General features: G+C 46.5%; 1 protein-coding gene across 2 annotated transcripts in view; it reads left to right on the top strand.

The window, feature by feature from the left end:
• The first annotated feature begins 8,712 nt into the window (after window positions 1-8,712).
• Susd4 (sushi domain containing 4) overlaps window positions 8,713-23,719 on the top strand; it is a 128,380-nt gene continuing 113,373 nt past the window's right edge. For both annotated transcript variants that reach the window (XM_036202327.1, XM_036202325.1), the window contains exons 1-2: window positions 8,713-9,030; window positions 9,630-9,812. In XM_036202327.1, the coding sequence (XP_036058220.1) occupies window positions 9,665-9,812 (148 nt within the window). In that variant the 5' untranslated portion in view covers window positions 8,713-9,030; window positions 9,630-9,664. The remainder of the gene's footprint in view (window positions 9,031-9,629; window positions 9,813-23,719) is intronic.

Here is a 23,719-nt window from a genome sequence, read left to right as displayed (position 1 = left end):
GAGTGAAAATTCATGATATAAGGTCTACGGCAAGATTTTACTGTAGTGTAATGCACAGTGGTAAGGAGGGCTCACTCCTGTGTCCTTCCATCCCAGTCCCTCATGAAGAGGGAGATAGCAGAGTTAAGGAGCATTGCAATAGCCTGCCCTCCTGGGCATCTAGCTACTCTGGTACCCTCTAATAATGGAAATGAAGGAAGATGTTCAGCTTCCTTAGGACCTGATTGTGCCTCTGTGAAGACATCTCTTCATTCAGTCAGGTCTTATAAGCATTTATTAACACTGTCTTAGGCCCAGTGGTGAAGACAAAGACTAAGTGGTTGCCAGGCGGTGGTGGCACATGCCTTTAATCCCAGCACTTGGGAGGCAGAGCCAGGCGGATCTCTGTGAGTTCGAGGCCAGCCTGGTCTACAGAGTGAGATCCAGGACAGGCACCAAAACAACACGGAGAAACCCTGTCTCAAAAAACAAAAACAACAACAAAAAGACTAAGTGGTCATCCTGCTCTTTGTCATCTTGCATATGTCTGGTACATAGCAGCTTTGTCAAAAGAAAGAGAATAAGCTCCCAGGAAACTTCACCAGTCAGATAAATCATTTCTGGGCTGGAGGGGAGAAGATTGGGGATAAACTATTGCCCAGCTTCTGCCACTTGAGTGCAAACTCTAGATGAATAAGGATTGTTTGATCGGTTTTGTATTTTTCCACACTGAGAGCAGGGTTTGGGTATATGATATATGACTGCCTAGTCATTGAAATATGCTGGGTGTGTGAAGAAAGAATTCTACACATGAAAACCGTGGCCAGGTTTGTAACTGTGAGGTTCTGGAAGGCTGGGTTGATGCCACTGTGTTTCTATGGACTTTCTTGTGGCTAAGCATCTCCCAGATGGACTTGAGTATGGCTGAGCATCTCCTAGATAAACTTGAGTGTGACTGAGCATCTCCTAGATAACTTGAGTATGACTGAGCATCTCCTAGATAAACTTGAGTGTGACTGAGCATCTCCTAGATAACTTGAGTATGACTGAGCATCTCCTAGATAACTTGAGTATGACTGAGCATCTCCTAGATAAACTTGAGTTTGACTGAGCATCTCCTAGATAAACTTGAGTGTGACTGAGCATCTCCTAGATAAACTTGAGTATGACTGAGCATCTCCTAGATAAAGTTGAGTATGACTGAGCATCTCCTAGATAAAGTTGAGTATGACTGAGCATCTCCTAGATGGACTTGCATGTGGTTGAGCATCTCCTAGATGGACTTGCATGTGGTTGAGCTTCTCCTAGATGGACTTGCATGTGGCTGAGCATCATCTAGGTAGTGTTAAATGCAAGGGGAGTGTTGAGTAAAAGGCTCCACAGTGGAGGTTTCTCTCCTCACCTTTTCCTCAGCATCATTTCAAATTAGCCTTCTTAAAGAAAATGTTCATGCCATACAGACAATGATTTTAAAGGGAAGAAACTAAAAAAAATAAGGGAAAAAGTCAGGGTGATAACAAAAAACAAAACAAAAGGAAAGGTCAGGAAAACAACGTTTTGATGTAATTAACCACCACTGGGAGTGCATCTGAAAGCACTGACTCACCTTTACCTGGTAGCCAACTGAAGCAGAAAGTTTAACCAGAGGTGGTGACCATGTTAAAACAGCTCATTAGCAACCCTTGTTTGATTTACTCCAGGGACCAAGCATTGCTATGTAGAGGCCAAAGTTTAATGTTATTAAAAATATTTACCCAACTCCAAATTCAACAAAAAGCTGAAGGTTCAGGAATTATTTCTGTCTCACTTCTCTTCTCCCACCCACAGTGATTGAATTTAACTAACTGAAATAATGTTCTAAGCATCAGATATTTATGCCAGGCCCTGAAGTGGCACCCACCTTTGCCCAGCGAAATCACTCAGGTTTTGTTGTTGTTTGTTTATTTGGTTTTTCTTGCTTTGTTTTATTTTGAGATGCCTGTCCATTAAGAACCCCACTGGATACAGAATTAGTTGCTGAGAGAGGAATCAAAAGCAGGAGAACAGCATAGTCCTTAATAGGCTTCCCATGTAAGAGTGTATGTGTATGTGTGTGTAGAGTGGGGGCACTCCATAAGTACAGATTGATTTAACATTGCTAGCTCTCCTTTTCTGAACACAGAACAGTTGCCCCAGACTACATTTCCCAGTTTCCTTTTGCATATCTTCAAGACCATGTGACTAATTGGCCACTGTGACATCATCCTAGCTAATGGGATATGGGCAGAATAGATGTGGCTTTCAGGCCTGACCCACACACACCTTGTTCTCCCATGGGCTGATAAGGGAAAAATGTATATAATAGATAAATTAATATATGTGCAAATTAATTAATTATGCACTATTTGTGTGTCACCCAGGTTTGAGCCTCTGGTGAAAGGCCGGTAGTCATCATTTCTTCTTCCTTCCCTACCTCCCTCTCTCTTTCTTACTTTCTTTCTTTCTTTTTTTTTCAAGACAGAGTTTCTCTGTGTAGTTTTGATGCCTGTCCTGGAACTTGCTATGTAGCCCAGGCTGGACTTGAACTAACAGAGATCTGCCTGCCTCTGTCTCCCTCCCAAGTGCTTGCTTGCTTGCTTGCTTGCTTGCTTGCTTCCTTGCTTCCCTCCCTCCCTCCCTCCCTCCCTCCCTCCCTCCCTCCCTCTTTGTGAGTACCTAACTGAGACTCCCTCCACCAGCCATGTTACTTTTTATACTGTCACATGGAGCCAGTGTAGACCTTCCCTAATCACTCCAGTTTGAGATACCAATCAAGGATAATCCCTATGCTTTTATCCATTCAAAATGACTCATATTAGCCAATCCACTGGAGGCCTGTGAAGGGCCTAACTACACCCCTGTAGCCTTACAGTTCCACCTCTGTTACTCTGTCCCAGGCACAATCACTCATGTGGTTCTACCTGGAAGTTCTTGTATGGAGCAATTAAGTAACAAAGAATCCTGCATCTCATCTACAAAGTAATACTATTTCACCTTCTTTAAATCTTATAAAACACGTTGAGTATGGTGGTAAATGCATTTAATCCCAGCACTTGGGAGGCATAGACAGGTGGATCTCTGTGAATTTGAGGTCAGCCTGGTTTACATACTGAGTTCTAGGACAACCAGCCCTCCATAAGGAGACTCTGTCTCAGAAAACAAAAACAAAAACTAACAATCAAAAAATCCTGAAAACAAATGAATGCATAATCTTATAAAACAGACATAAGGCAAAGACCAGAGACTCTTGGAAACCATATGTTGAAGTTGGTGGAGTTTCCCTCTGTCTGAGTTCTTGAAGGACTGTTGTCCACACAGGCTGCTCATATCCAGTGTACCCATTCCTGCCCCACTAACATGACCCTATACTGTTCATGAGACAGGAAGAAATTTCACCTATGTGGGAATTGTTACTGTTTCACATTGGTTTATCAGTTAGAGAAGTTTACACTAGCCAAATTGTAATAGGAAACAAGCAACCATTTGTGAGGGATACAATGTGAGCTTAGGACACACTTGGGAGTGGGTGGCTGCAGGCACACCCTCGCAGGCACACCCACAGAAACATGTGGGGGCGGAGAGTACTAGAGCTAATCAGGAGTAGATGGAGTGGGGTGGTGAAGTGGGGAACATGGCCAAGAACCTTTGCTGTGGTTTCCATTGGAAGGACTCAGCAGCAGGTAAATGGATATAAGACTGACCAGGGTGGGTAATTTCAGCTCAAGGATAGAGGGGCTCTCCCTCATTGTCTAGCCCTGGCTGTGGGCAAAATACTGATCCCGAGTGTGAGGACTCTCACAGGAGAGGGTGGAGAGGCAGACTCTGGTTTACTGTCTCTACACACTGGATAATTCTGGGGAGGGTATCCCATCCAGGGTAGCAAGGCCCCTAGACAGACAACAAATAATCAGATTATAAAAAACAAGGCATGGCTAATCCATAAGGAGTTTACATTCTTAGAGGTAGAATGTGGATGTTCATTTTTCTCTGTGTCTGCATCAAGCATTTGATACCTTCACACATGTATCTGTGGTCCACGGCGGTGGGTGGCATGGGCATCAGGTACATCTTTAATTGGCATTCTCAAATTTATCGGTGATCTTAGGCACCTTTCCGTGTGTCTGTGAGCCAGCAAGCAAAGGAGAGCTCTCCACAGTGTGTCCATGCGGTCCTGAGCTTGTTTGTCTCTTTGTCTTCAGACCAAAGCTAAGCCTGCCTGTACGGCTTTCCAGGCTCCCCTCGGCATGGCCTCAGGTGTGTCTCAGACACTGTGCCATTGGGCATTTCTCCACGTGCACTGGGAATACTCTCTGTGTCTTCATCCCTAACCTTGCCCTCCTAGTCTCTGCCTAGGGCTGCTCCATCTGCCCAGGAAACTTGTTGAACCATTTGATCCCTTTATTCTCCTCAAACCCTCTCAGACACACAGATGTCTGTACTCATCTAACACGTTGAAGTCACCTCCAGGATCCCTTCCCAGGGCACCGTCTCATTTGTACTTACCAGTCTTTGCTTTCACTACTGTATAGTGGACATAATTTTTTAACTTCCCCCATAGACTATAAACTTGTTGAAGACTTCATGTTTTTGTTTTTGTGGTCCCTGTACCTAGCATGATGACTGAACTATGCCATGTGTCCACCCAACAAGTAGACTTTGTATGGATAGAGGAGGTGAGACCTACATGCGCCTACATGAGCTGCTTTATCTGTCTCTGCAGCCCCTGCAACTTACCTGCTCAGAGACTGGGTTGTCCTTCCACGGCTGATGTACTGGATGGACCACAAGCTTTGAAAACGTTTAGATTTTCACAGAAACATAGCATTCAGTGTGATCCTGGCCTCATGTTCTGCATGTTCTAGGATCAGTAACTTGACTGCACATTTCATGGAGGTTCATAATTCAAGAAACCTGGGGAGAGGAGAAAATATCATTTCTCGGCTTCAGTCTTTAGTTTTCAAACAGTATTTTCCTCAAGGTCCACAATTTGGAAACTTAACCCCCAAGTGCCACAGTGTGTGAAGCAGAGCCTGATGGGAATTGTTTGGGTTGTGAGGGCTCCATCTTGATGAGTGGACTTAGGCTACTCTGGGAGTGAGTTGCATACCAAGGAATGGGTTTCTCCATAAGAGGATGAAAGAGCCTTTTTCTGTGTTCTCTCTGTGTCTCTGTCTCTGTCTCCTTTCCCTCTCTCTCTCTCTCTCTCTCTCTCTCTCTCTCTCTCTCTCTCTCTCTCTCTCTCTCTCTCTCTCTCTCTCTCTCTCTGTCTCTCTCTCTCCATGGTGTCTTTTGCCTTGCTATCATGTAGCAAGAAGGCCCTTACCAGAAGTAGTTCTTGTTCTTGAGCTACTTAGCATCCAGTATTTATAAATTACCTGGCTGTGGCATTTAGCTATCGTAGCAGAAAATAAAGGATGAGGTTTTACAACTATTTCTGTGTCTGTCTAATACTCCAAGAAGTCTTTAAGTCAGGAGGCTTTTGTCTTTTTCTACAGTTTGGTAGTGAACTCCTGTAGGAGTGAGAAAGACAGAGGAAGTAAGTTTTCCATCACTTGGGAGGAAGTGAGTCATGCTGTCTCCTGCATTCCATCTATCTTACTTCCTAGTCCAGACAAAGTGTATATCCATTTATATTCAAGATGGCTTACTTTTTAGATACCAGTGCTTCAGAATATGAGAATATTTTTTGGAGACAAAGTCTTTAAAGAGGTACTAAGTTTAAACGAGACCATTAGGATTGTCCTAGATGCCACAGAGGAATGCCCACATGAGCACACAGAAGACTGCCATCTGCACCCATACCAACACTTTCAGAGTTTCAGCACCTGGAACTGGGAAAGACTGAATTCCAATTGTATAAGCCACCCAGACCATAGTATTGTATGGCAACTATGGAAAAAATAAAACATGAGCTAATATAGGAAACTGACAAAATGTTGTGCTATAGTCAGCCTCCAAAGCTTCCACAGCATGAATCAGAATGGTGGGAACGTCCAGTCCTGCACGGGTGGGAGCCCAGAATGAACATATGTGTGCCTCCTTTTTCAAACAACTCTCAGTGCTGGAGCAGAGTGGGCACTGGGGACATCAGTTAACTCTAGTTTGGCCACAAGCTAGTGAGGAGCCTGGGAATTGTCACATCAAGGGAGGTGACTACACATAATCCACAGAAGGAAAAGGCAAGGGAGCATGATGCTACCTCCCATCGGATGAAATACTGTCTCTCATTTCATTAAATTTATATTCATAAATGTTTTGCCTATGTGTATGTGTGTGCGCCACATGCATGCCTGATGCCTGTGGAGACCAGCAGAGGGCAAGGGCATCGGATCCCCTAGAACTAGAGGTTACAGATGGTTGTGAGCCTCCGTGTGGGTGCTGGGAATCGAACCCACATCATCTGCAAAAGCAACAACAAGAGTCATCTCTCCAGCCCTTGGAAGGTTGTCTTAAAGAAGGTGAATTTGACTTAGCTGTGTGGGTCCAGAAAGGAGAGGCAGAGCCATGGACAAAGTTTCAGGAAGGGTAGATCTAAATTCTGACATAGCTTTTGTTAACTTGACATAAACATACCCGAGAAGAGGGACTCTGAGTAATTGCCTCCATGTGGCCAAGTCTGTGGGGACATTTTCTTAAATGCTGTTTGGTGCAGGAGGACCAGCCTACCCTGTGTGTGTCAGGGGATGGGTGTCATTGCTGAGCAGGTGGGCCTGAGCTGTAATAAGTGAGCCAGCTGAACAAGCCATGGGAAGTAAAGCTGGTAGCAAGCAGCATTCCTCCATGGTCTCCACTTCAGCTTCCTGCCCTGGCTTTCCTCAATGATGGACTGTAACTTGTAAGCCAAGTAAACCGTTTTGGTCAGTGTTTTCTCACAGCAATAGAAACCAAGGTAGAGCAATCTTACATAAGGAAAGTTTTTGTTTGTTTGTTTGTTTGTTTTTTTTGTTTGTTTGTTTGTTTTTCGGTGTTACAGGCAAATACAACAGGCTTCCTCAAGTACTGAGTGAGACTACTTGGCCATGTTCACAAATAATTAGATTTTTGTGGTCCTGGGGGTGGAGCCCTGAGCCTCACACAAGAGTTGGGCAAATGGTCTCCTACTGAGTTGTAGCCCAGCTGGATACCACGATGTCAGAAAGGAGACGGAAGCACAGATCCCATGCTTGGGCCTGATGAACTTGGATGTTCATGTTGGCCCTGGCATTCTGTACTAAGGGAAGGATTTCTGACATGTTTGTTGCATGGTCTACAGCTTTGAGCCCTGTGGATTTGACAGTTACTTAAAGAGGGTTTATTCTCAGTAATAAACTGAGAATAAACTGGAGTAAATATTCAATTTGCAGGGAACAATCTCAGGACCTTGGAAACATGGGAAAATACCCAAGTAATGCTTTTGGGCTGCAAAGTACACACTCCAGCAGGAATGCATTTGTAATAGCCAAAGATATTAAACTTACTCTGTGCAAAGCCAACATCTCAGTTTTACAATGAGAGAGAAAAAAAAAAAAACATTGAACTTGATTTATCTACTAAAAGCTAATTTCTCCTGCAAGAATTTGTTAAAATTACTCGCAGTGAGAGCCGGCACAGTAAAAGCAGTAATTTCCCAACTACCTTCCGTATGTGAGATTTTGGGAAAGTCGATAGACGGATGGGATGATTTGGTGGCTGTATCAGAAACATGGTTTTCCATATCCCCAAATTGCTACAGAATAATGGAGTGCCAGTTGTTCGAAAATACTGCCTGCCGGCACCATCTCATTAGGGCACACCCCTTAATCACCAAGGCTGGAACCTGGGTCCTCAGAGCCCAGCCCTCAGAGGGAGGCTTAGCTTGTAGGGGAGCAGCAAAGGTAGGAATAGGTTGGGAGAGCAGAGCTCACAACAGGCTGAACTTAAGACACCAGAAATGGACCGCTGACCAGGGGAACTCTCTTTCCTGGACACCTTTGATCCTTTTGGGTTTTTACCAACGGGCCATAAGCCTTGCGGTGATACCCAGCTTTCTGCATTGGCATCCATTGCCTCGCTGCCCGTCACTCGCCTCCCTGGGGGAGAACCTCTCAAGAGAAAGCTCCTCCGAGGGATGCGTGCATCTCCAAGGCAGCCAAGAGGGAAAATGCCAAGGGTGCAAGGGACGAGGAACAGAGAGAGACCCAGCCTCCTCGAGTCGTCCTCTGGGCTCTAGGAGAAGAGCAGAGCCCACGGAGGTGCTCCGGGGTCACCAGGAACTTGAGGTTTTAGCAAGGAACGTGCTCATTCAAGTTAACCCCGTCGTCGGCGATGGTCCTGGGTGGGATCCCTCTGTCTATGGCCACCTTCACCATCGCAGCCTATGGTGGTGCACACAGGGCACCAGAGGCCACCGGTGAAGGATCGCGGTACAGACCTGGGCGTGTGCACGCGTGCGTGTGCCTGTGTATGTGTGTATGCGTGTGCGTGTGTGTGTGTGTGTGTGTGTGTGTGTGTGTGTACGCGCGCGCGCGTGCTGCCGCCGCCTGGCGACTCGTGCCCGACAGGTGCAGGCGCGCCGGCTTCCCATTGGCCGTGGCGTCCTCCTCCGCCCTCGCTATCCCCTTACCCCCACCAGTGGCGCTGGCTGGGACCCGCCGAGGCGCGTGCGGGCCTGCGCGCTCCCGCCCTCCCCCCGCGCGCGCCCCCGCCTCATCCCTCCCTCCCCCTCTCCGCGCCGCCGCCGCGCGCTCCCGAGCTCAGGTAGCGGGCACGCGGGCGCCTCCCCGGGGGCGCGCAGCCCGGCCGCCTTGGCCCTCATCACCCGCGTCTCCCCCCTCCACCACCGCCTTCTCCCCCCCTCCCCACCCCCGGCCCCGGCTGCTGCTCGGGGGGAGCCCGGGGAGGGAGCGCGCGGCGGGACGGGTGGGGGCGGTGTAGCCCGGCAGCCGCCGAGGCTTCCGTCTCGCTCTCTCGCTCGCTCGCGCAGCGGCGGCAGCAGAGGTCGCGCACAGATGCGGGTTAGACTGGCGGGGGGAGGAGGCGGAGGAGGGAAGGAAGCTGCATGCATGAGACCCACAGGTAAGAGCCGGAGCCCGGAAGGGGCTTGCCTGCCCGGGGAGGCGCGCGCAGGCCCGCCTGGGCGAGTTGGCTCCGGGATCAGCACCCCTAAGGAAGGCATTTTTAAAAATAAAAATCACAGCTCAGATCTCATAGGGCACTGGGGCAATAGGACCCTCCCAATCCCTGGAAAAGCAGAGAAGTAGACGGGGGCAGCAGGGGGCACATTGTGAGATGCCTGAGAGTAAAATGTACAGGCCCGGGGAAAAGTGTTTTCTCAGCGGCTTGATGCTAGAAGGCTTTCGACTTTCCTGTCATGATCACAACCGCTGAATCCCGGGGACCAGCGCAGAGCTAGTGTGCACTAACCCCTGTCCTCTCTCCCCTCCTCCATCCCTCCCGCACGCGCAGTATCCCATGGTGGCTGCTACTCTCTGGCCCCTGCATGGGGGGTGGTAGGGAGGATCTCGCCGTGGGAAAGGGGGCGGGGGCTCCGCAGGGGCGAACCGGGATGGAGCCCGCAAAGCCCAGGCTCCGGGACCCCAGGGCGGAGGAGGGAGAGCGTGGCCCCAGAGCCCGGGCAACCCCGGGGTATTGTCGTGTTCCGCTCTTGGTTGCAGACTCTTGCAAGCTGGATGCCCTCTGTGGATGAAAGATGTATCATGGAATGAACCCGAGCAATGGAGATGGACTTCTAGAGCAGCAGCTGCAGCAACAGCAGCCTCAGTCCCCCCAGAGACTCTTGGCCGTGATCCTGTGGTTTCAACTGGCGCTGTGCTTTGGCCCAGCACAGCTCACGGGTGGTGAGTGACCCCGCTGTGATGGGAGAGCCTTGGACGGCTCAGCAGGGAGGGGAGTCTGTGCTGACGGGACAGCAGCGAGCCTCCTGCATACATGCAGACTTTAGGGGTGCCGGAGAAACAGGATTCTTGTGTCCCAGCCTTCTGCGTAACCCCTGGAGTTCACAGAAAATTCTGTGGAACCAGTGCAGGTTCGCACCCCCACCAGCAGCCCAGTTGGGCTTTTCTGAAGGAAGGACAAAATGCTTGATCTATTATTCCCATTTTGGCCAAGAAAGAAAAAAGAGGGATGGAAGAAGAAAAAGAGAAAAAAAGGCGGTATATTTGTGGACCTTTGACCTTTGCCCTCTGCAGACAGTTCAGGTTTTGGATTTGGGCAACGCTAAAATAATCACCTTTAAGAATGTAAAGGGTCTGAAAACATGGTCAGGCTGGTTGAAGGACAGGTTTATTTGAAAGTTAACTTTCTCTTTCTTGGAGGTGGTGTGTTGAGGCATGTCAGTCGCTGTTGGGGGTGGGGAAGGGTTGCAGAGCTTCAGGTGTGTTTCTGGAAGGTTGCTTAGCTAGTTCTGGTTTACAAAGGGGGGTCAAGTCAAGAAGTGGAAGTTAACCGAAATAAATTGATAGCCCCAGTCTCTGTAGGTGGCTCATCTCTAACATACTTGATTCCAAGGGAGAGGGCTAGCTTTGGTTTGTGGTAGAGGAAGGCAGATGGAGTTCTTGTCTGAATTTTCCTGCTCAAGTGCTCCTCATTCTCCCCTGTGCACCACGTCCATCATCCCTGTCTGTTCCAAACATTCCTTGAGAGCTTGCTGATGTGGGCACGGGAAGGACAGCTCGGCGTCCTCATAACCAAAATACTGTGGCTGCCTAAGGAGAGTGCCATTAGATGAAAAACAAGTATTGCTTGGCATAAATGAACCGTTTCCATGTTGGAAAGTGTTGCTGTTTCAGAGACTCTGAAGGTGAAGATGGGGCGAATAAGTGGAAATTTAACAAAACTAGGGGAGGAGAATGACAACATGGGCCTTCACACGGAGCAGTCAGAAATTCAGGCGTTCCACATGGGCAGCCCTCAGATGCCTCGGGTGTGAAAGTGTTTATTGTGGTGTGCAAGGAGTCAGAATTAGGGAGCAAACTCTTACTTTGGCTTTGAATGGAGTGGGCGAGTAGGTGGTTGTTTTTATTTTATTTCTTTAAAGGTGTAACTTTGTGTGCTGTTATTCAGTTTTCATTAGAAACATCATCTCTGAGGCAGGCGTCCTCTTCACAGAGGACAAGGTCAAGTGTGAGTCCAGACCATGTCTTTATGGCCTGGTAGGGCTTTCCCCTCACTGGATACTAGCTCTGCCTCATGAGCAGATGGGTATCAGTAGGCAGGCCACCACTGAACAGGCCTTTCAGTTCTACCTCCCGGTCCTTCCAACAAGGTCCACATGATTTTCCATGTTCCTGGCTCATGTCTCCCATGTAGACGACAAAGGAGCTAACCAGAGTCCATCTGCATGTGTCTCCACTGTAGTGTGAGGTCTGAGCATGGGCTGATCGGAAAGGCTATGCATGCTCTTGGCTCTGTCCGCTGTTTTCAGGACTCTCCCAGCTCAGTTTAGCAAGACCCTTTGGACTCACCAGTTAATTTCATAGTTTGCAGCGATGTCTATTTCTGTCCCTTCCCGGAGCCTTGGCAAATGGTGGGAGTAAGGGTTCCCCCATCACCCTTCAGTGTTACAGCCCTTTCCTCCTAGGGGTCAACTGCAGATTGGCTGGTCACCAGCCTGATCTCACCTTCAACTCTTTTTTTTTTTGGCTGACGCTGATTTGTAGAAGACTACTTATCATTTTAGGACTCATGTGTGAATCCACAGTGTGGGTAGGAAAGGACGGTGGGGGGACATCCTAAGCACTGATGAAACAGGTTTACTTTCTTAGAAGAGAAATCTCTGTCATATCCAAATTGACAATAAAGGCAAATTTACCATTGCTCCAGACTTCTGCTCTTGAAATGTCTCTGTGTGTGCAGATCACCTGGAATCTTGTTAAAAGCAAGAGCCTGGTTCATTGGCTTTGGGTGGTCCCTGAGCGTCTGCATTTCTATGATTTTAATATTATTTTTGTTTATGTGCGTATGTATCTGCCATGTCTGCATTTCTATGATTTTAATATTATTTTTGTTTATGTGCGTATGTATCTGCCATGTTTGTGCTGGTTCCCTGGGAGGCCAGTAGAGAGTGTTGGTTTTCCTGGCGCTTGAGATACAAGCAGTCATGAGCGGCCCAACCTGGGTGCTGGGATCTGAACACAGGTCTTCTAGAAAAGAGGCAGGTGCTCTTAACTTTGGAGCCATCTCTTCAGCCCCGAGGGTCTACATTCAATAAGCTCCCAGGTGGAGCCTTTGCTACTGGTCCAAAGATCACAGTTTGATTAGCAATGCTTTACACTAAGGTATTCCTTAAAATAAGTCGCTTCTGACTCCAGACTTCTTGACCTCCTTCTCAATTACCAGATGCAAATGACCTGCTAAGGAGCAGAAGTGTCACCCAGTGTCTAATCTGTAGGTGAAACACAGCTGAAATCAGTCCTCAGAGAGCACTTTCCTTTTTTAACCCACAAAAGGTGCATATTTAATAGACACTTCTGAAATGTGGATTTTCATTTTTGATTGCTTTCAGAGGAAAAGGAATACCACAATAGGTAGATAGAATAGTCAGAGCTAGGAGGGGGAAGAAAGCCTGTGCCCAATATAAATATGACAGAAAAAGCCTGAACTAGAAAGGGAGAAATTGAGAAAATGACCAGACAAAAGAAGAGAGAGAAAAGAACTCCATCAAAAACCGAAAAGCTTTGTCCTGGGAAGCCAGAGATCCATTTCAACTCTTTGAGCCCCAGGAGAGCTTTTATGAGCCTGGCTTAGCTTGTGGTGACGGTAGGTGCCTTTCTTGGGGATGTCTTTTGTCAGCTGGGTAGAAGGGTCCTCATTTGGAGCCTCTGAAAATGAGTATCGAGAGTAGACTCCTACCAGGCTTATGGGGGGACACAGGACACTGCTGTGCCCAAATCCTGGTGGACTGTGGCTCCAGCTGCTTTTCCTTTTTTTGCCTCAGTCTACTTTCCCAGAAGCCTCCTGAGTTTTAAGGGGTGACTGGAGTGGTCCCCCCAGCTGTACAGGACGAGGACCTAGACTTTGCTTTACAAGTTGCTTCTCAAAGATGAACTCCTTCTATTATTGGGAACTCAGGGTGGGTGCTGACACTTACTAGTGTTGAGATTTTTTTGGTGTGTGGGGGGTCTCAGATTCCTTCTCTATAAAATAAGGAGAATTTTACAAATCTTAGGGAGTTAGTATCAGGGATGGAAATGCCACAGACACTCAGTAATTGTAGAAGTCATGGAGAAGTAGTAGCTAAGACAATGCTATAGTTTGGGGTATTTTTGATCTATTTATTCAATGAACCTTAAGTGCTTGTAACCCGACTCAAATGAAGGCCTATTGCTCACATTGTTCTTTTAAACCAATAGAACCTTCCCTTATTCTCCCAATGAACAGTTTTAAGGTATCACCTAAGTGTCAACATCTTCCGTTTCTCCAGTCAGCAAATGTTTTGCTCTCCTGGGCTCCCATTGCTCTAAAAAGCAATGCTTTATCATATCCTTGTAAGGCCACTAAAGGCAAGGATCTTGGCTGATACATTGTTATGCTTTAGGCACCAGTGCAGCATCTGATTCATGGCCAAATACTCAGTTAATGTTGGGTGGAAGCAGGAAAAAAGGTACCTCAATTCCTGCTTCATTGTTTCAGAGAACAGCCGCCGTAGGTGGGCGAGTTATGGAAAGTTGAGGCCATGTCCATTTGGAGGTGGTCTGGGGAAGGTTGGAGGAGAAGTCAGGAAGGGCTTCAGAGACAGAGAGACACTTAGGGTGGGAGGGGGTGGCAGAGATATCTTGTCCAGAGATGTGGAGATGGTCACATGATTGGACTCACCAGAGAGCAGAAAATAGTCTGAGGTATGCAGACTCCGTGACTACAGTGAACAAATATGGGCAAGGGCAGACAACTCGGAGTCTTTTCTTAAGGGTCTTAGGAGCATCCTGAATGTATCATATCAGTGGGACCCAGGGGACAGTTTGGAGCAGGATGTCAGGCAGCCTATGTCTCCCACTGCCCTGCTTCCAAGTCAACACACCCGCGTTACAATTCTGACTGAATTTAGCCCTGTGAGGTCTCATTTGGGTAATGAGGCCATATCTGTGTGCCAGCAGATAGGAACAAATGCTTTCTGAGTGATCACTTGGTTTGTAGATGTGGGGGACTAGGAGTTTTATTGAGAAAAAACTATGTGTGGTTGAGGAGAGGCTTTGTATGCTGTATCTAAAATCCATGATTTCAAGCTGAATCTAGTCAACCAAGTCTCAACTCCCAAAACTCCAGCACACATTTCCTCAACAAAGCCTGTGGTCATAAGCAGCACAGAAACTCAGCTCATTGACAGGTGAAATCTGAAAGCTTTGGGGGTACAGAAGAATTTCCTGTAGCAAGTAGCAAATCTCACATCTCACAAGCCAGAAGAGAAGAGGCAAGTCAGAGAGACCCAGTGTTTCTTTAATTCCCTAGAGTAACGGTGGTGTAGATGAAGATCTCGACCCAGTAGATACTGATAGAAATGAAGAAAAATGACTGTGCTATTCTGTTCTTGGTGGTCTGAGATGTATTTCCAGTGTTTCCAAAAGGCCTTCAAATGAGAACAAGGGCTCTGCCTTCTTTCCAGGATGAACAGAGTTCAAGTTCAGCCTCTGCTCTTACATAGCTGCATGGATTCCAGTTGCCAGTTATCATCATGGCCTGAAAATATTAAGTGGAAAAGTGTAGAATAAGCAATAAAGTGGGAGTGCCATTTTGAATAGCAAGAGAAAGTCTTTTTACCAACCTGCCGAGTTCCTCCTGCATGGAATATAAATTAATCCCTTTGTATAGTGTATAAAACAGTAGGATATTTAAGATAATATCCAGAAGATGTGTATTATAGCATTTTTTTTTTTTTTTGGTTTTTCAAGACAGGGTTTCTCTGTGTAGTTTTGGTGCCTTTCCTGGAACTCACTCTGTAGCTCGGGTTGGCCTTGAACTCACAGAGATAGCCTGGCTCTGCCTCCCGAGTGCTGGGATTAAAGGCATGTAACATATATTGTTTTTGATGTTCTGTTTTATTGTTTGGTATTGTTAATTCCTTACTATGTCTGACATATAAATTTGACCTTATCGTAGGTATGTGTAGGATAAGATGAAGTTTCGTATGTGGGATCTGCTCTTGTCTGAGATTGTGAGCACCCGGTGGCAATCTTGGGGTGTACGCTTACAATAAGGGGAACTTTGAGGAGTTGCTGGTTCCAGGCTCTTAGCTGCCTTCTCCAGCTCTCTGTTCCATCATTTGGCACTATTGCATGCCTGGAAATACACATATAAGGGGATTTAGTTTTTTGCTCCCAGGGAAATATACAAATAAAACTTCCCAAAAGTTTAAATGCAAATGACTTGCACAAAAATTTCTTAATATAGATTTTCAGTTCAATTTTAAAACCTAGTGTTATTTATTGATACTGATGAGAAAAGTGATTTTTCAGATTGCTTCTCTTTATCCTTGATTTTGGAAGCTCATTCAGTGTTTGATAATTGAAATAACCACACAGGGTAATGGTGTGTCTAAACAGGTCACCAGGATCATTGCCTCTGAACAGAAGGGAAGAAAGGGCCAATGAGCAAGCTTTTTAGCTTATTTGCAAACACAATCTCCTTTAGCCATGACACACAGCAACATCCATGGCGGATACAAAAGATGTCTAGTCCCATGTATCACTTATCTTCTTATTGGTCCATTTTCAAGGAACACACTGTTCAACCATCACTAACCATGGAAGATTGAGAAAGATGGAATGAAATGTTAAATTGACTGAAATCCGAGTGATTGTTAAACATTTTCAAATCATCAGTAGTACTAATTGCAGATGCCTAGAGCATGCCTTGTATGTGCCAGCCCCTATTCCTGTACTGTGTGACCTCATTTAATTCCTCACAGTGAGTGTGCATGGTGCACACCACTGTTTATCCTTGTGTAACCGAAGAGGAACCTGAGAGATGACAAGAATAGACCACTTGTCATCTTCATTATGGCCTTCCTTTTATATGCAGGACACGACGGTTCCAATCTCTAATACATCCACCCCAACTCCATTTTTATGATAGTTGACCCAAAAGTGTCCATTTAAGCTGAAATTATCAAATAGTTTGAAAATTGCCCTTCCCCATCATGACATAAGGGAACTCTGGTATTGTGACCAGAAAGGCCCATAAACACACTATGCGAATCCATATGAATCCAAATTCCACAATCTTTGGTGAAGTAGAGGCCAGAGTGCCTGAACTTTGGAATCTGAGCAGATAATGGTAAGAGACCAGAAACACAAGAACCTGTCCTCCAGGACAGAATGGGATGTTCCCTGACTCTCACCTGCTCTCAGCAAAGAGATGCCTGGTCCCTGGGACCAGTGACATGCATGCTCACCATCCCCTTCTGGGGGTTGCGACAGCTTTCCTTGCAGTTGCCATGCACTTGGGACAAGTGTTAATGATCCCTCAGCTAGCGTGTGCTTAGAGTGTTAAAAGCAATGCAAACAGATTTGTGTGTACCACTACCTCCAATTGCTGAAGGTACTAAGAGGAGGTTTTTTTTTTTTTTTTTTTTTTTTTTACTATCTCCCCCATCTTTTATATCTTTATTTAAGAGACATCCTCTGTGCGGTTGCTCTCCTAGAGTCTACAAATGGTCAGATAAAGCCAGATTAGGAAGCAAGACACAGAGGCACACACCTGTAACCCGAACCCTGAGGAGAGAGACTGAGGTAACTAGGACTTTTGAGCCCGAGTGAGAATTTCTTCCTTGAAATGTTACATTGGAGGAAGAATAAGATTGGATGGTTCACAAGATCTGAGAGTCAGGTGTGCTTGCTCTCCTGCCCAGGAAGACATGTTGGCTAGATGAACTCAAGGCTGAATTTTGGGAGGAATTTGCCCCTGCTTTCCTTCATCTTTACAAAAAAACATGTCTGAGCTGCTCTAAGAGAAGTTACCCACTCGAGAAGAGAAAAACAAATAGAAATAATTAAGTGACTTGCTCACACACTAGAATTGAAAGTACAATTTGAAATAGCTTCTTAATTGGGAGTATTGTAATTGCTTTATTAATCTTAAACAAGGTAAATTGGGAACATCGGAGAAGTCAAATGAAAACAAATTCTTGACATTATTTAGAAGTGACATTAAACTTGGGAACACAGCAGTGAGTGAGACACCAGAAACTCCACAGGCCAGGCCGGCACTTTTGTGACCCTCTCTGTGTATTAGAACGTGTCCCGAGTATCCAGAAATGGATTTGAGAGCATAGAAGCGGGAAGAATTTCGAAGTTGAGTAAGCTTGGTCAGTGGTTACTGCATCTTTGTCCTAATAAAGTGAGGTTTTCAAAGGAGGGTGAATAAAGATGAGGCTCTGTGGAAAGAAGGTTGTACTTGGCCATCTCTTGCTTCTGTTTAAAATGGTTGACTTTTATCTCCTCAAATCGCCAGTGTGGAAGAAAAGCTGGACAAAGAAGGTCACTCACACACTATATTCTTATTTTTCAGACAGTAACAAAATACAAAACAACCTTACTTCTTCGGTCTGGTTGCATTTCTAAAAGAGGATTTGTGGTTGGATTGAGTGAGCCAGTAAGGGGAAGAGGCTCTTTTAAGAAAAGCATAAAATATGTTCTCAGAGTGGTTTTAATGTTAGTGTTCCCACAACATGGGTTCAGATCTAGCTAGTTGCCAAATTCAAGTTCTCAGTGAAGAATGTAGAAGAAATTTCTGGACTTTAAGCTCTTACACTCAGAAGATTGACTTTTTTTTTTTTTTTTTTTTTTTTAACCATGAGGCAGATAACAGGATCTACTGGTTTTATGGAAATCTGATAGGCCTAATCTTGTGAAAGATTTTCAGTTATCCTTTTTGAGGGCTTCTGTTAAGTAACACGGAGTCTTAATAGCCTAATCTAACCCAAAGATACATCTGAAGGTAAGAGTTGGAGGCCGGGGAGATAGCTCAGTTGGTGACTGGCTTGCTGTACAGATACAAGGACCTGTATTCAGTTCCCTAGGACTCACAAAAGAAGAAGCCAGGCTTGGCTGCAGACAGTCCCAGTGCTGTGGAGGTGGAGACAGTCTTGCTGGCCAGTGTAGCCATCAGTGAGCTCTGAGTTCAGTTAAGGTCCCTGTCTCAAAAATAAGTTTTGTGTGGTGGGGTGGAGAGCTGGTTCAGCAGTTAAGAGTGCTTATTGCTCTTACCGAGGACCCGAGTTCAGTTCCCAGCATCTACTTCACAGCTCACGGCTCTCTGTAACTCTTGCTCCAGGGGATCTGATGTAGGTGATATACACATAAATCCGCAAGCAAAACACTCATATACATAAGATAAAATAAATAAATCTAAAAAAAAAATAAGGTATGCAGCTGTAGAGATAGCTCAGTGGTTAAGAGCACTGACTGCTTTTCCAGAAGGACCCAGGTTCAATTAATTCTCAGTACCCACACGGCAGCTCACAACTGTCTGAAACTCCAGTTCTAGGGCACCTGACACTCTTACACAGACATATGTGCAGGCAAAATACAAGAGCACATAAAAAGTTAAATAAATTATTTTAAAAAAATAAGGCAGAGAAATATAGAGGAAGATACCTGACTAACCTCTACACTTACAGGCATGTTGACTCCCCATGAACAAATACATATGTATACAGTACATACACACATACAAACACACACACACACACACACACACACACACACACACACACACACGAGAAAAAGGTTTTTGGAGGTGATAGAAGACTGTGGTTGTATTGTGTTCCCTGAAATATTGTGCACCCTAATAAACTTATCTGGGGTCAGAGAACAGAACAGCCACTAGATATCGAGGCCAGAAAATGGTGGCACATATGCCTTTAATCCTAGCATTCCAGAGGCAGAAATCCCTCTGGATCTCTGTGAGTTCAAGGCCACACTGGAAACAGCCAAGCATGATGACACATGCCTTTAATCCCAGGAAGTAATGGCAGGAGGCAGAAAGGTACTTAAAGCGTGAGGACGAGGAACTATAGCCTGGTTAAGCTTTTAGGCTTTTAGCAGCAGTTCAGCTGAGATCCATTCGGATGAGGACACAGAGGTTTCCAGTTTGAGGAAACAGGATCAGCTGAGGAACTGGCAAGGCAGCTGTATCTTGTTCTGCCTCTCTGATCTTCCAGCATTCACCCCAATACCTGGCTCCTGGGTTTGTTTTTATTAATAAGAACTCTTAAGATTCCTGCTACAGAAGACTCTTGCAAATTTAGGTTATAGTATAACAGCATGTATTCAGTATCTGATGGGGGCCTCATCTATTTAAATTTTATTTAAATAGAGGAATTAAATTGCATTGAATTACATTTAAATTGGGAAACAATCTTTAAGAAACTTTTAGTTTGTCTGGTTAAGAAGAATTCAGTTATGAATTACTGTGTGGCCTTTTAAATGTCTCGCCCAAGTTCCACCTACCTCCCCGTTTGCTTTGGATTAGAAGTAGAGGGCATATTTTTTCCCTTGCCATCCTATTTATACCTGGTAGATGGAAGGCATTTACTTAACTTTTAATATTGACTCGGTAGATATGCTATGGATTCTGGGGGCAAGCACTGGGGAGACACAGTATCTTGTAGAGTAACCAGTTTTTGCTGCTCCTGTTATCACTGGGTAGAGGGATGGTAACCTACTTGCTGCCTTGGTTCTGTTATCTGTGAAAAGGAGTTGCTTCCCTAGGTGCTGTGAAAATCAACTCTGTGTGTGTGTGTGTGTGTGTGTGTGTGTGTGTGTGTGTGTGTTATTATAACGCCCTGAGGTGCTAGCATCGTCGTCGAGAACAAACTGATGATGAACACTTGCTGTGTTTACTGTGCTGGGAGTGAGCCCATCAGAGAGTCCTCTTTGCCTGGAAGGGTTATGGAATACACTTACATGTCCAACAGCAGAGGTCAAGGTAGATGGCTGGTGTAGGTATTCACTGCATAGCTCCCGATTCTTGGTCTCAGTGGTCCATGGAACTAACTACTGTGATATGGTACAGTGAGATCTTAGTGGAACTTTATCTCCGAGATTCGGGGCTGGGTGGGGGTTGGGGTAGAGGTTCATGAAACACCAAGGCTTTGGGGCTGAGTCTTGATCAATAAAATAATTTCCAGGCGAAGAAGGTGTTGGAAGATGATGTTTTTTGAGAAGGGAGAACAGTGCAAGTGAGTGGAGGCCCAGAAGGAGAAAGAATATGTATTGAAGGCAAGGGATAGCTCAGGGTAGCCTTGGTAAAGTTCACTTGCAGAGGGCAGGTTGGATCCACATGCCTGGCTAACCACAACACTCAGGGATTTGGATGAGAGCCTACAAAAACAAAAGCAAAAACAAAAACAAAAACAAAAACAAAAAACAAAAAAACCACCACCACCACCAACAACAACAACAAAAAACCCAAACCAAAAACCAAACCAAACCAAACCAAATCAAAAACAAAAACAAAAACAAAAAAACCCCAGGCCTTTGGGGGCATGGCATGATCTGTTTCATTTTGTTTTAGAAATGGATTTTTTAGCATCGTGGAAGATAGAGATGTAGAGAAACCTTTGCTCATAAAATATTTATCATGTGTCTATTCAGGACTAGGTGGCACATACAGTTGGGAACAAAGCCCTGCCCTCTGCAAATGCATACTCTCTGGAGGGCAGTTAGGAAACAACTGTATTGACTCAGGAGGGACATGCTGAGGGCCTCAACTACAGAGAGCTGCAGGAGAGAACAGAGGCGGAATTAACTGAGGCGCACAGGGGGACATGAGGTTGGCAGAAGGGGGAGCCACTGGCAGAGCCTGACAGCACTCCAAGGGAGGGGCCACTGATGAGGGGTGGCAGCAAGGAGGGTGTGCCCTTCCACCATCACTCAGGTCCACGGGAGGGGCCACGTGGAGAGCTGCTCACCGACACGTCACGACCCTGCTGACCCCCTCACTCTCTCGGCCTCGTCCTCCCAGGGATGGGGAGGCTGCATTGCCCTCGGCACATAGATTTGGTCACCATCTCTCCATCTGACAGCTGAGAACTCAGTTCGATGCTCAGGAGAACTGTTAGGGCTGGAGATGAAGATGTGTGTGTCATCTGCTTCGAGAGGGCTGTGGGAGGGTCTGGGCTTTCCCAGGAAGGGAGTATAGGAGGAGAGGCTGGGAATGTCATGTTGGGAGGGAAAGCCAGCTTGGAGGCTGAGGAGCTGTGCAGCTCATCAATATTGATACCAGTAAGAATTTAAAGCAAAACCAAATACACTTGATTCAGGTTATTGAATACTCCCTCCTGTTTGGGAGCTTTTATGCTATTTTTATGTTGTTATTGGGATGTTTTTATGTTATTCTTAGGATAATGTTTTAGTGATCCAAATTCTGGGTGCCTGTGCCAACCAGGCAGAAAGCTGAGCTGGGAGAGAGACAGGCTGTAGTTGTGAGTCTGTTATGTTTTGGGTATACCATGTCACCTACAGGTTTCATGTTGTCTTAGTCGCAGTTACTGTTGCCGTGATGAAACACCATGACTAAAAGCAACTTGGGGAGGCAAGGGTTTATTTCACTCACGGTTTCATACAACTGTTCATCATCAAAAGCAGTGAGGGCAGGAACCTGGAGGCAGGAACCTGGAGGCAGGAACCTGGAGGCAGGCGCTGATGCAGAGGCCATGGAGGGATGCTGCTTACTGCCTTGCTCCTCATGGCTTGCTCAACCTGCTTTCTTATAGAACCCAGAACCACCAGCCCAGGGATGGTGCCACCTACAATGGCTGGGCCCTCTCCCATCAATCACTACTAATTAAGAAAATGTCCCACAGCTGGAACTTAAGGAGGCATTTTCTCAGTTGAGGTCCCCTCCTTTCATGACTCCAGCTAGTGTCAGGTTGACAGAACACTAACCAGCACACGTGTGTTTGGACACTTGGCTCCTCGCTTGGTGCTGCTGTTTGATGAGGCTGTGGAGCCTCTGTGAAGTGGAACCTAGCTGGAGGAAGTGAGTCACTGGAGGGCTGGGCCTGGAGGATCATAGTGAAACCCGTTTCCTTTCTCATCTGTTCTTCTCCTTTCCCAGAGACGAGAGGAGGTAAGCAATCCCAGACACATACCCCCCACTTCCCCCTCCCCCACCACATTTCCCCTTCCCCCACCACAGAGTGGCCTGTTGTCATGGCTTTCCCACCATGGCGGACTCTATTCCCTAAACTTCGAGCCAAAATAATTCCTTTCTCCTTTAAGTCACTTCTTAGGAGGCTTTGGTTGGTTACAACTTAAAAGTAGTACAGAGGCTGGAGAGTCCACATGAAGACATTTGAGCTCAAATGAAGAACACTCAGAACAGTTTCCAGTCTTTGGTGGGAGGAGAAGGCTAAGTGGGTAAGGGTTCAGCAGGGCCTCCATGTGTCTGTGAGCATCTGTGGATGCCTCCCATCCTGTGTACCTGACTGTAGTGATGGTGGCAGGGCACTCCATCCTTGCAGCCACCTCCTCCTCCTGGGTGCTCTGTGCTTCGGATGACAGTCCTTCCTGCCTATCTCTTTGGTTCCCCTGTCCTGAGTTCTCTAGGGACCCAGCCAGCTGTCTGTAACTCTGCAGAGGTGGGTTGTTGAAAAGTGAGCCCTCTGTCACCTGCACACCCTGTCACCATCCTGCTCCCTCTGAAGCAAGTCACATAACCTTCCTATGCTTTTGCTTCTTTCTCTACAAACCAAGGCCACTGGAGAATTCCTAAGCATCCGGTAGGGTTGTAGGACAGGAAGGTTCAGGGCTGTGAACAGGAGGAAGGTGCAGGGCTGTGAACAGGAGGAAGGTGCAGGGCTGTGGACAGGAGGAAGGTGCAGGGCTGTGGACAGGAAGAAGGTGCGGGGCTGTGGACAGGAGGAAGGTGCGGGGCTGTGGACAGGAAGAAGGTGCGGGGCTGTGGACAGGAGGAAGGTGCGGGGCTGTGGACAGGAGGAAGGTGCGGGGCTGTGGACAGGAGGAAGGTGCAGGGCTGTGGACAGGAAGCAGGTGTGCAGGCATAGCATCAGAAGGCTTTCAGTGTACCCGAAACAGTGATGACTGCCTGGATGTCCAGAAGGAACACCTTTCCACTGCACCTGGGGCCACTTTTCCCTTTTTCCTGCCTAAGTAGGAAAGGCCAACAGGGATGCTCTGCATAATATAAAAACACCCCACAGTGAGTCCTGATGCCATTGGAAGCTCATTGTGTGTGGACATGAGGTGGGGCAGCTGGAAGAGCTGCTTTGCTGCAAAATGGGATGTGCCAGTCTGTTCTGGGTCCCCACTGCTGACGCTTTCAGAGAACAGTCACGTCTGGATATGGAGAAGGTCCTTGTACTGCTGAAAGGAATTTCTCAATAGCTGTTGGCTCAAGCCCAGTCGGCTCTTTTTGTGTGCTGACAGAAGTCCCAGGCAAAGAGAAATTAAACATGTGAAGCCGGCAAGCAAGTCATTCCAGGTGCCGCAAAGGTTCACGAGGGAGGGACTTACTCTGCGTGTTCTCTTGCTCTGCCTCCCTGTTAGCCAGCATGGCCTTTCTGTTGTGGAAGCATGTGGATGCAGTAGGGCTCAGCCTCTGCATCCTTAGCTCAGATGCCGGGATGAGCTGGGAGTTTGCCTTTAGATCTACCACAGTCAGGTCCAACTGTTGGACGGTGCGACATGATGTCATTGGCAAAGTTCAGACTCAAGAAAAACTGTAAAACATCTCTCATAATGGTAAGCCTGTGATTTTGTGCTGGGCTACATTCATGGCCACCCTC

The sequence above is a fragment of the Onychomys torridus genome, chromosome 11 (genome assembly GCF_903995425.1).
Source record: "Onychomys torridus chromosome 11, mOncTor1.1, whole genome shotgun sequence".
Classification (NCBI taxonomy): Eukaryota; Metazoa; Chordata; class Mammalia; order Rodentia; family Cricetidae; genus Onychomys; species Onychomys torridus.
This window is presented reverse-complemented; position numbering and strand designations above follow the sequence as displayed.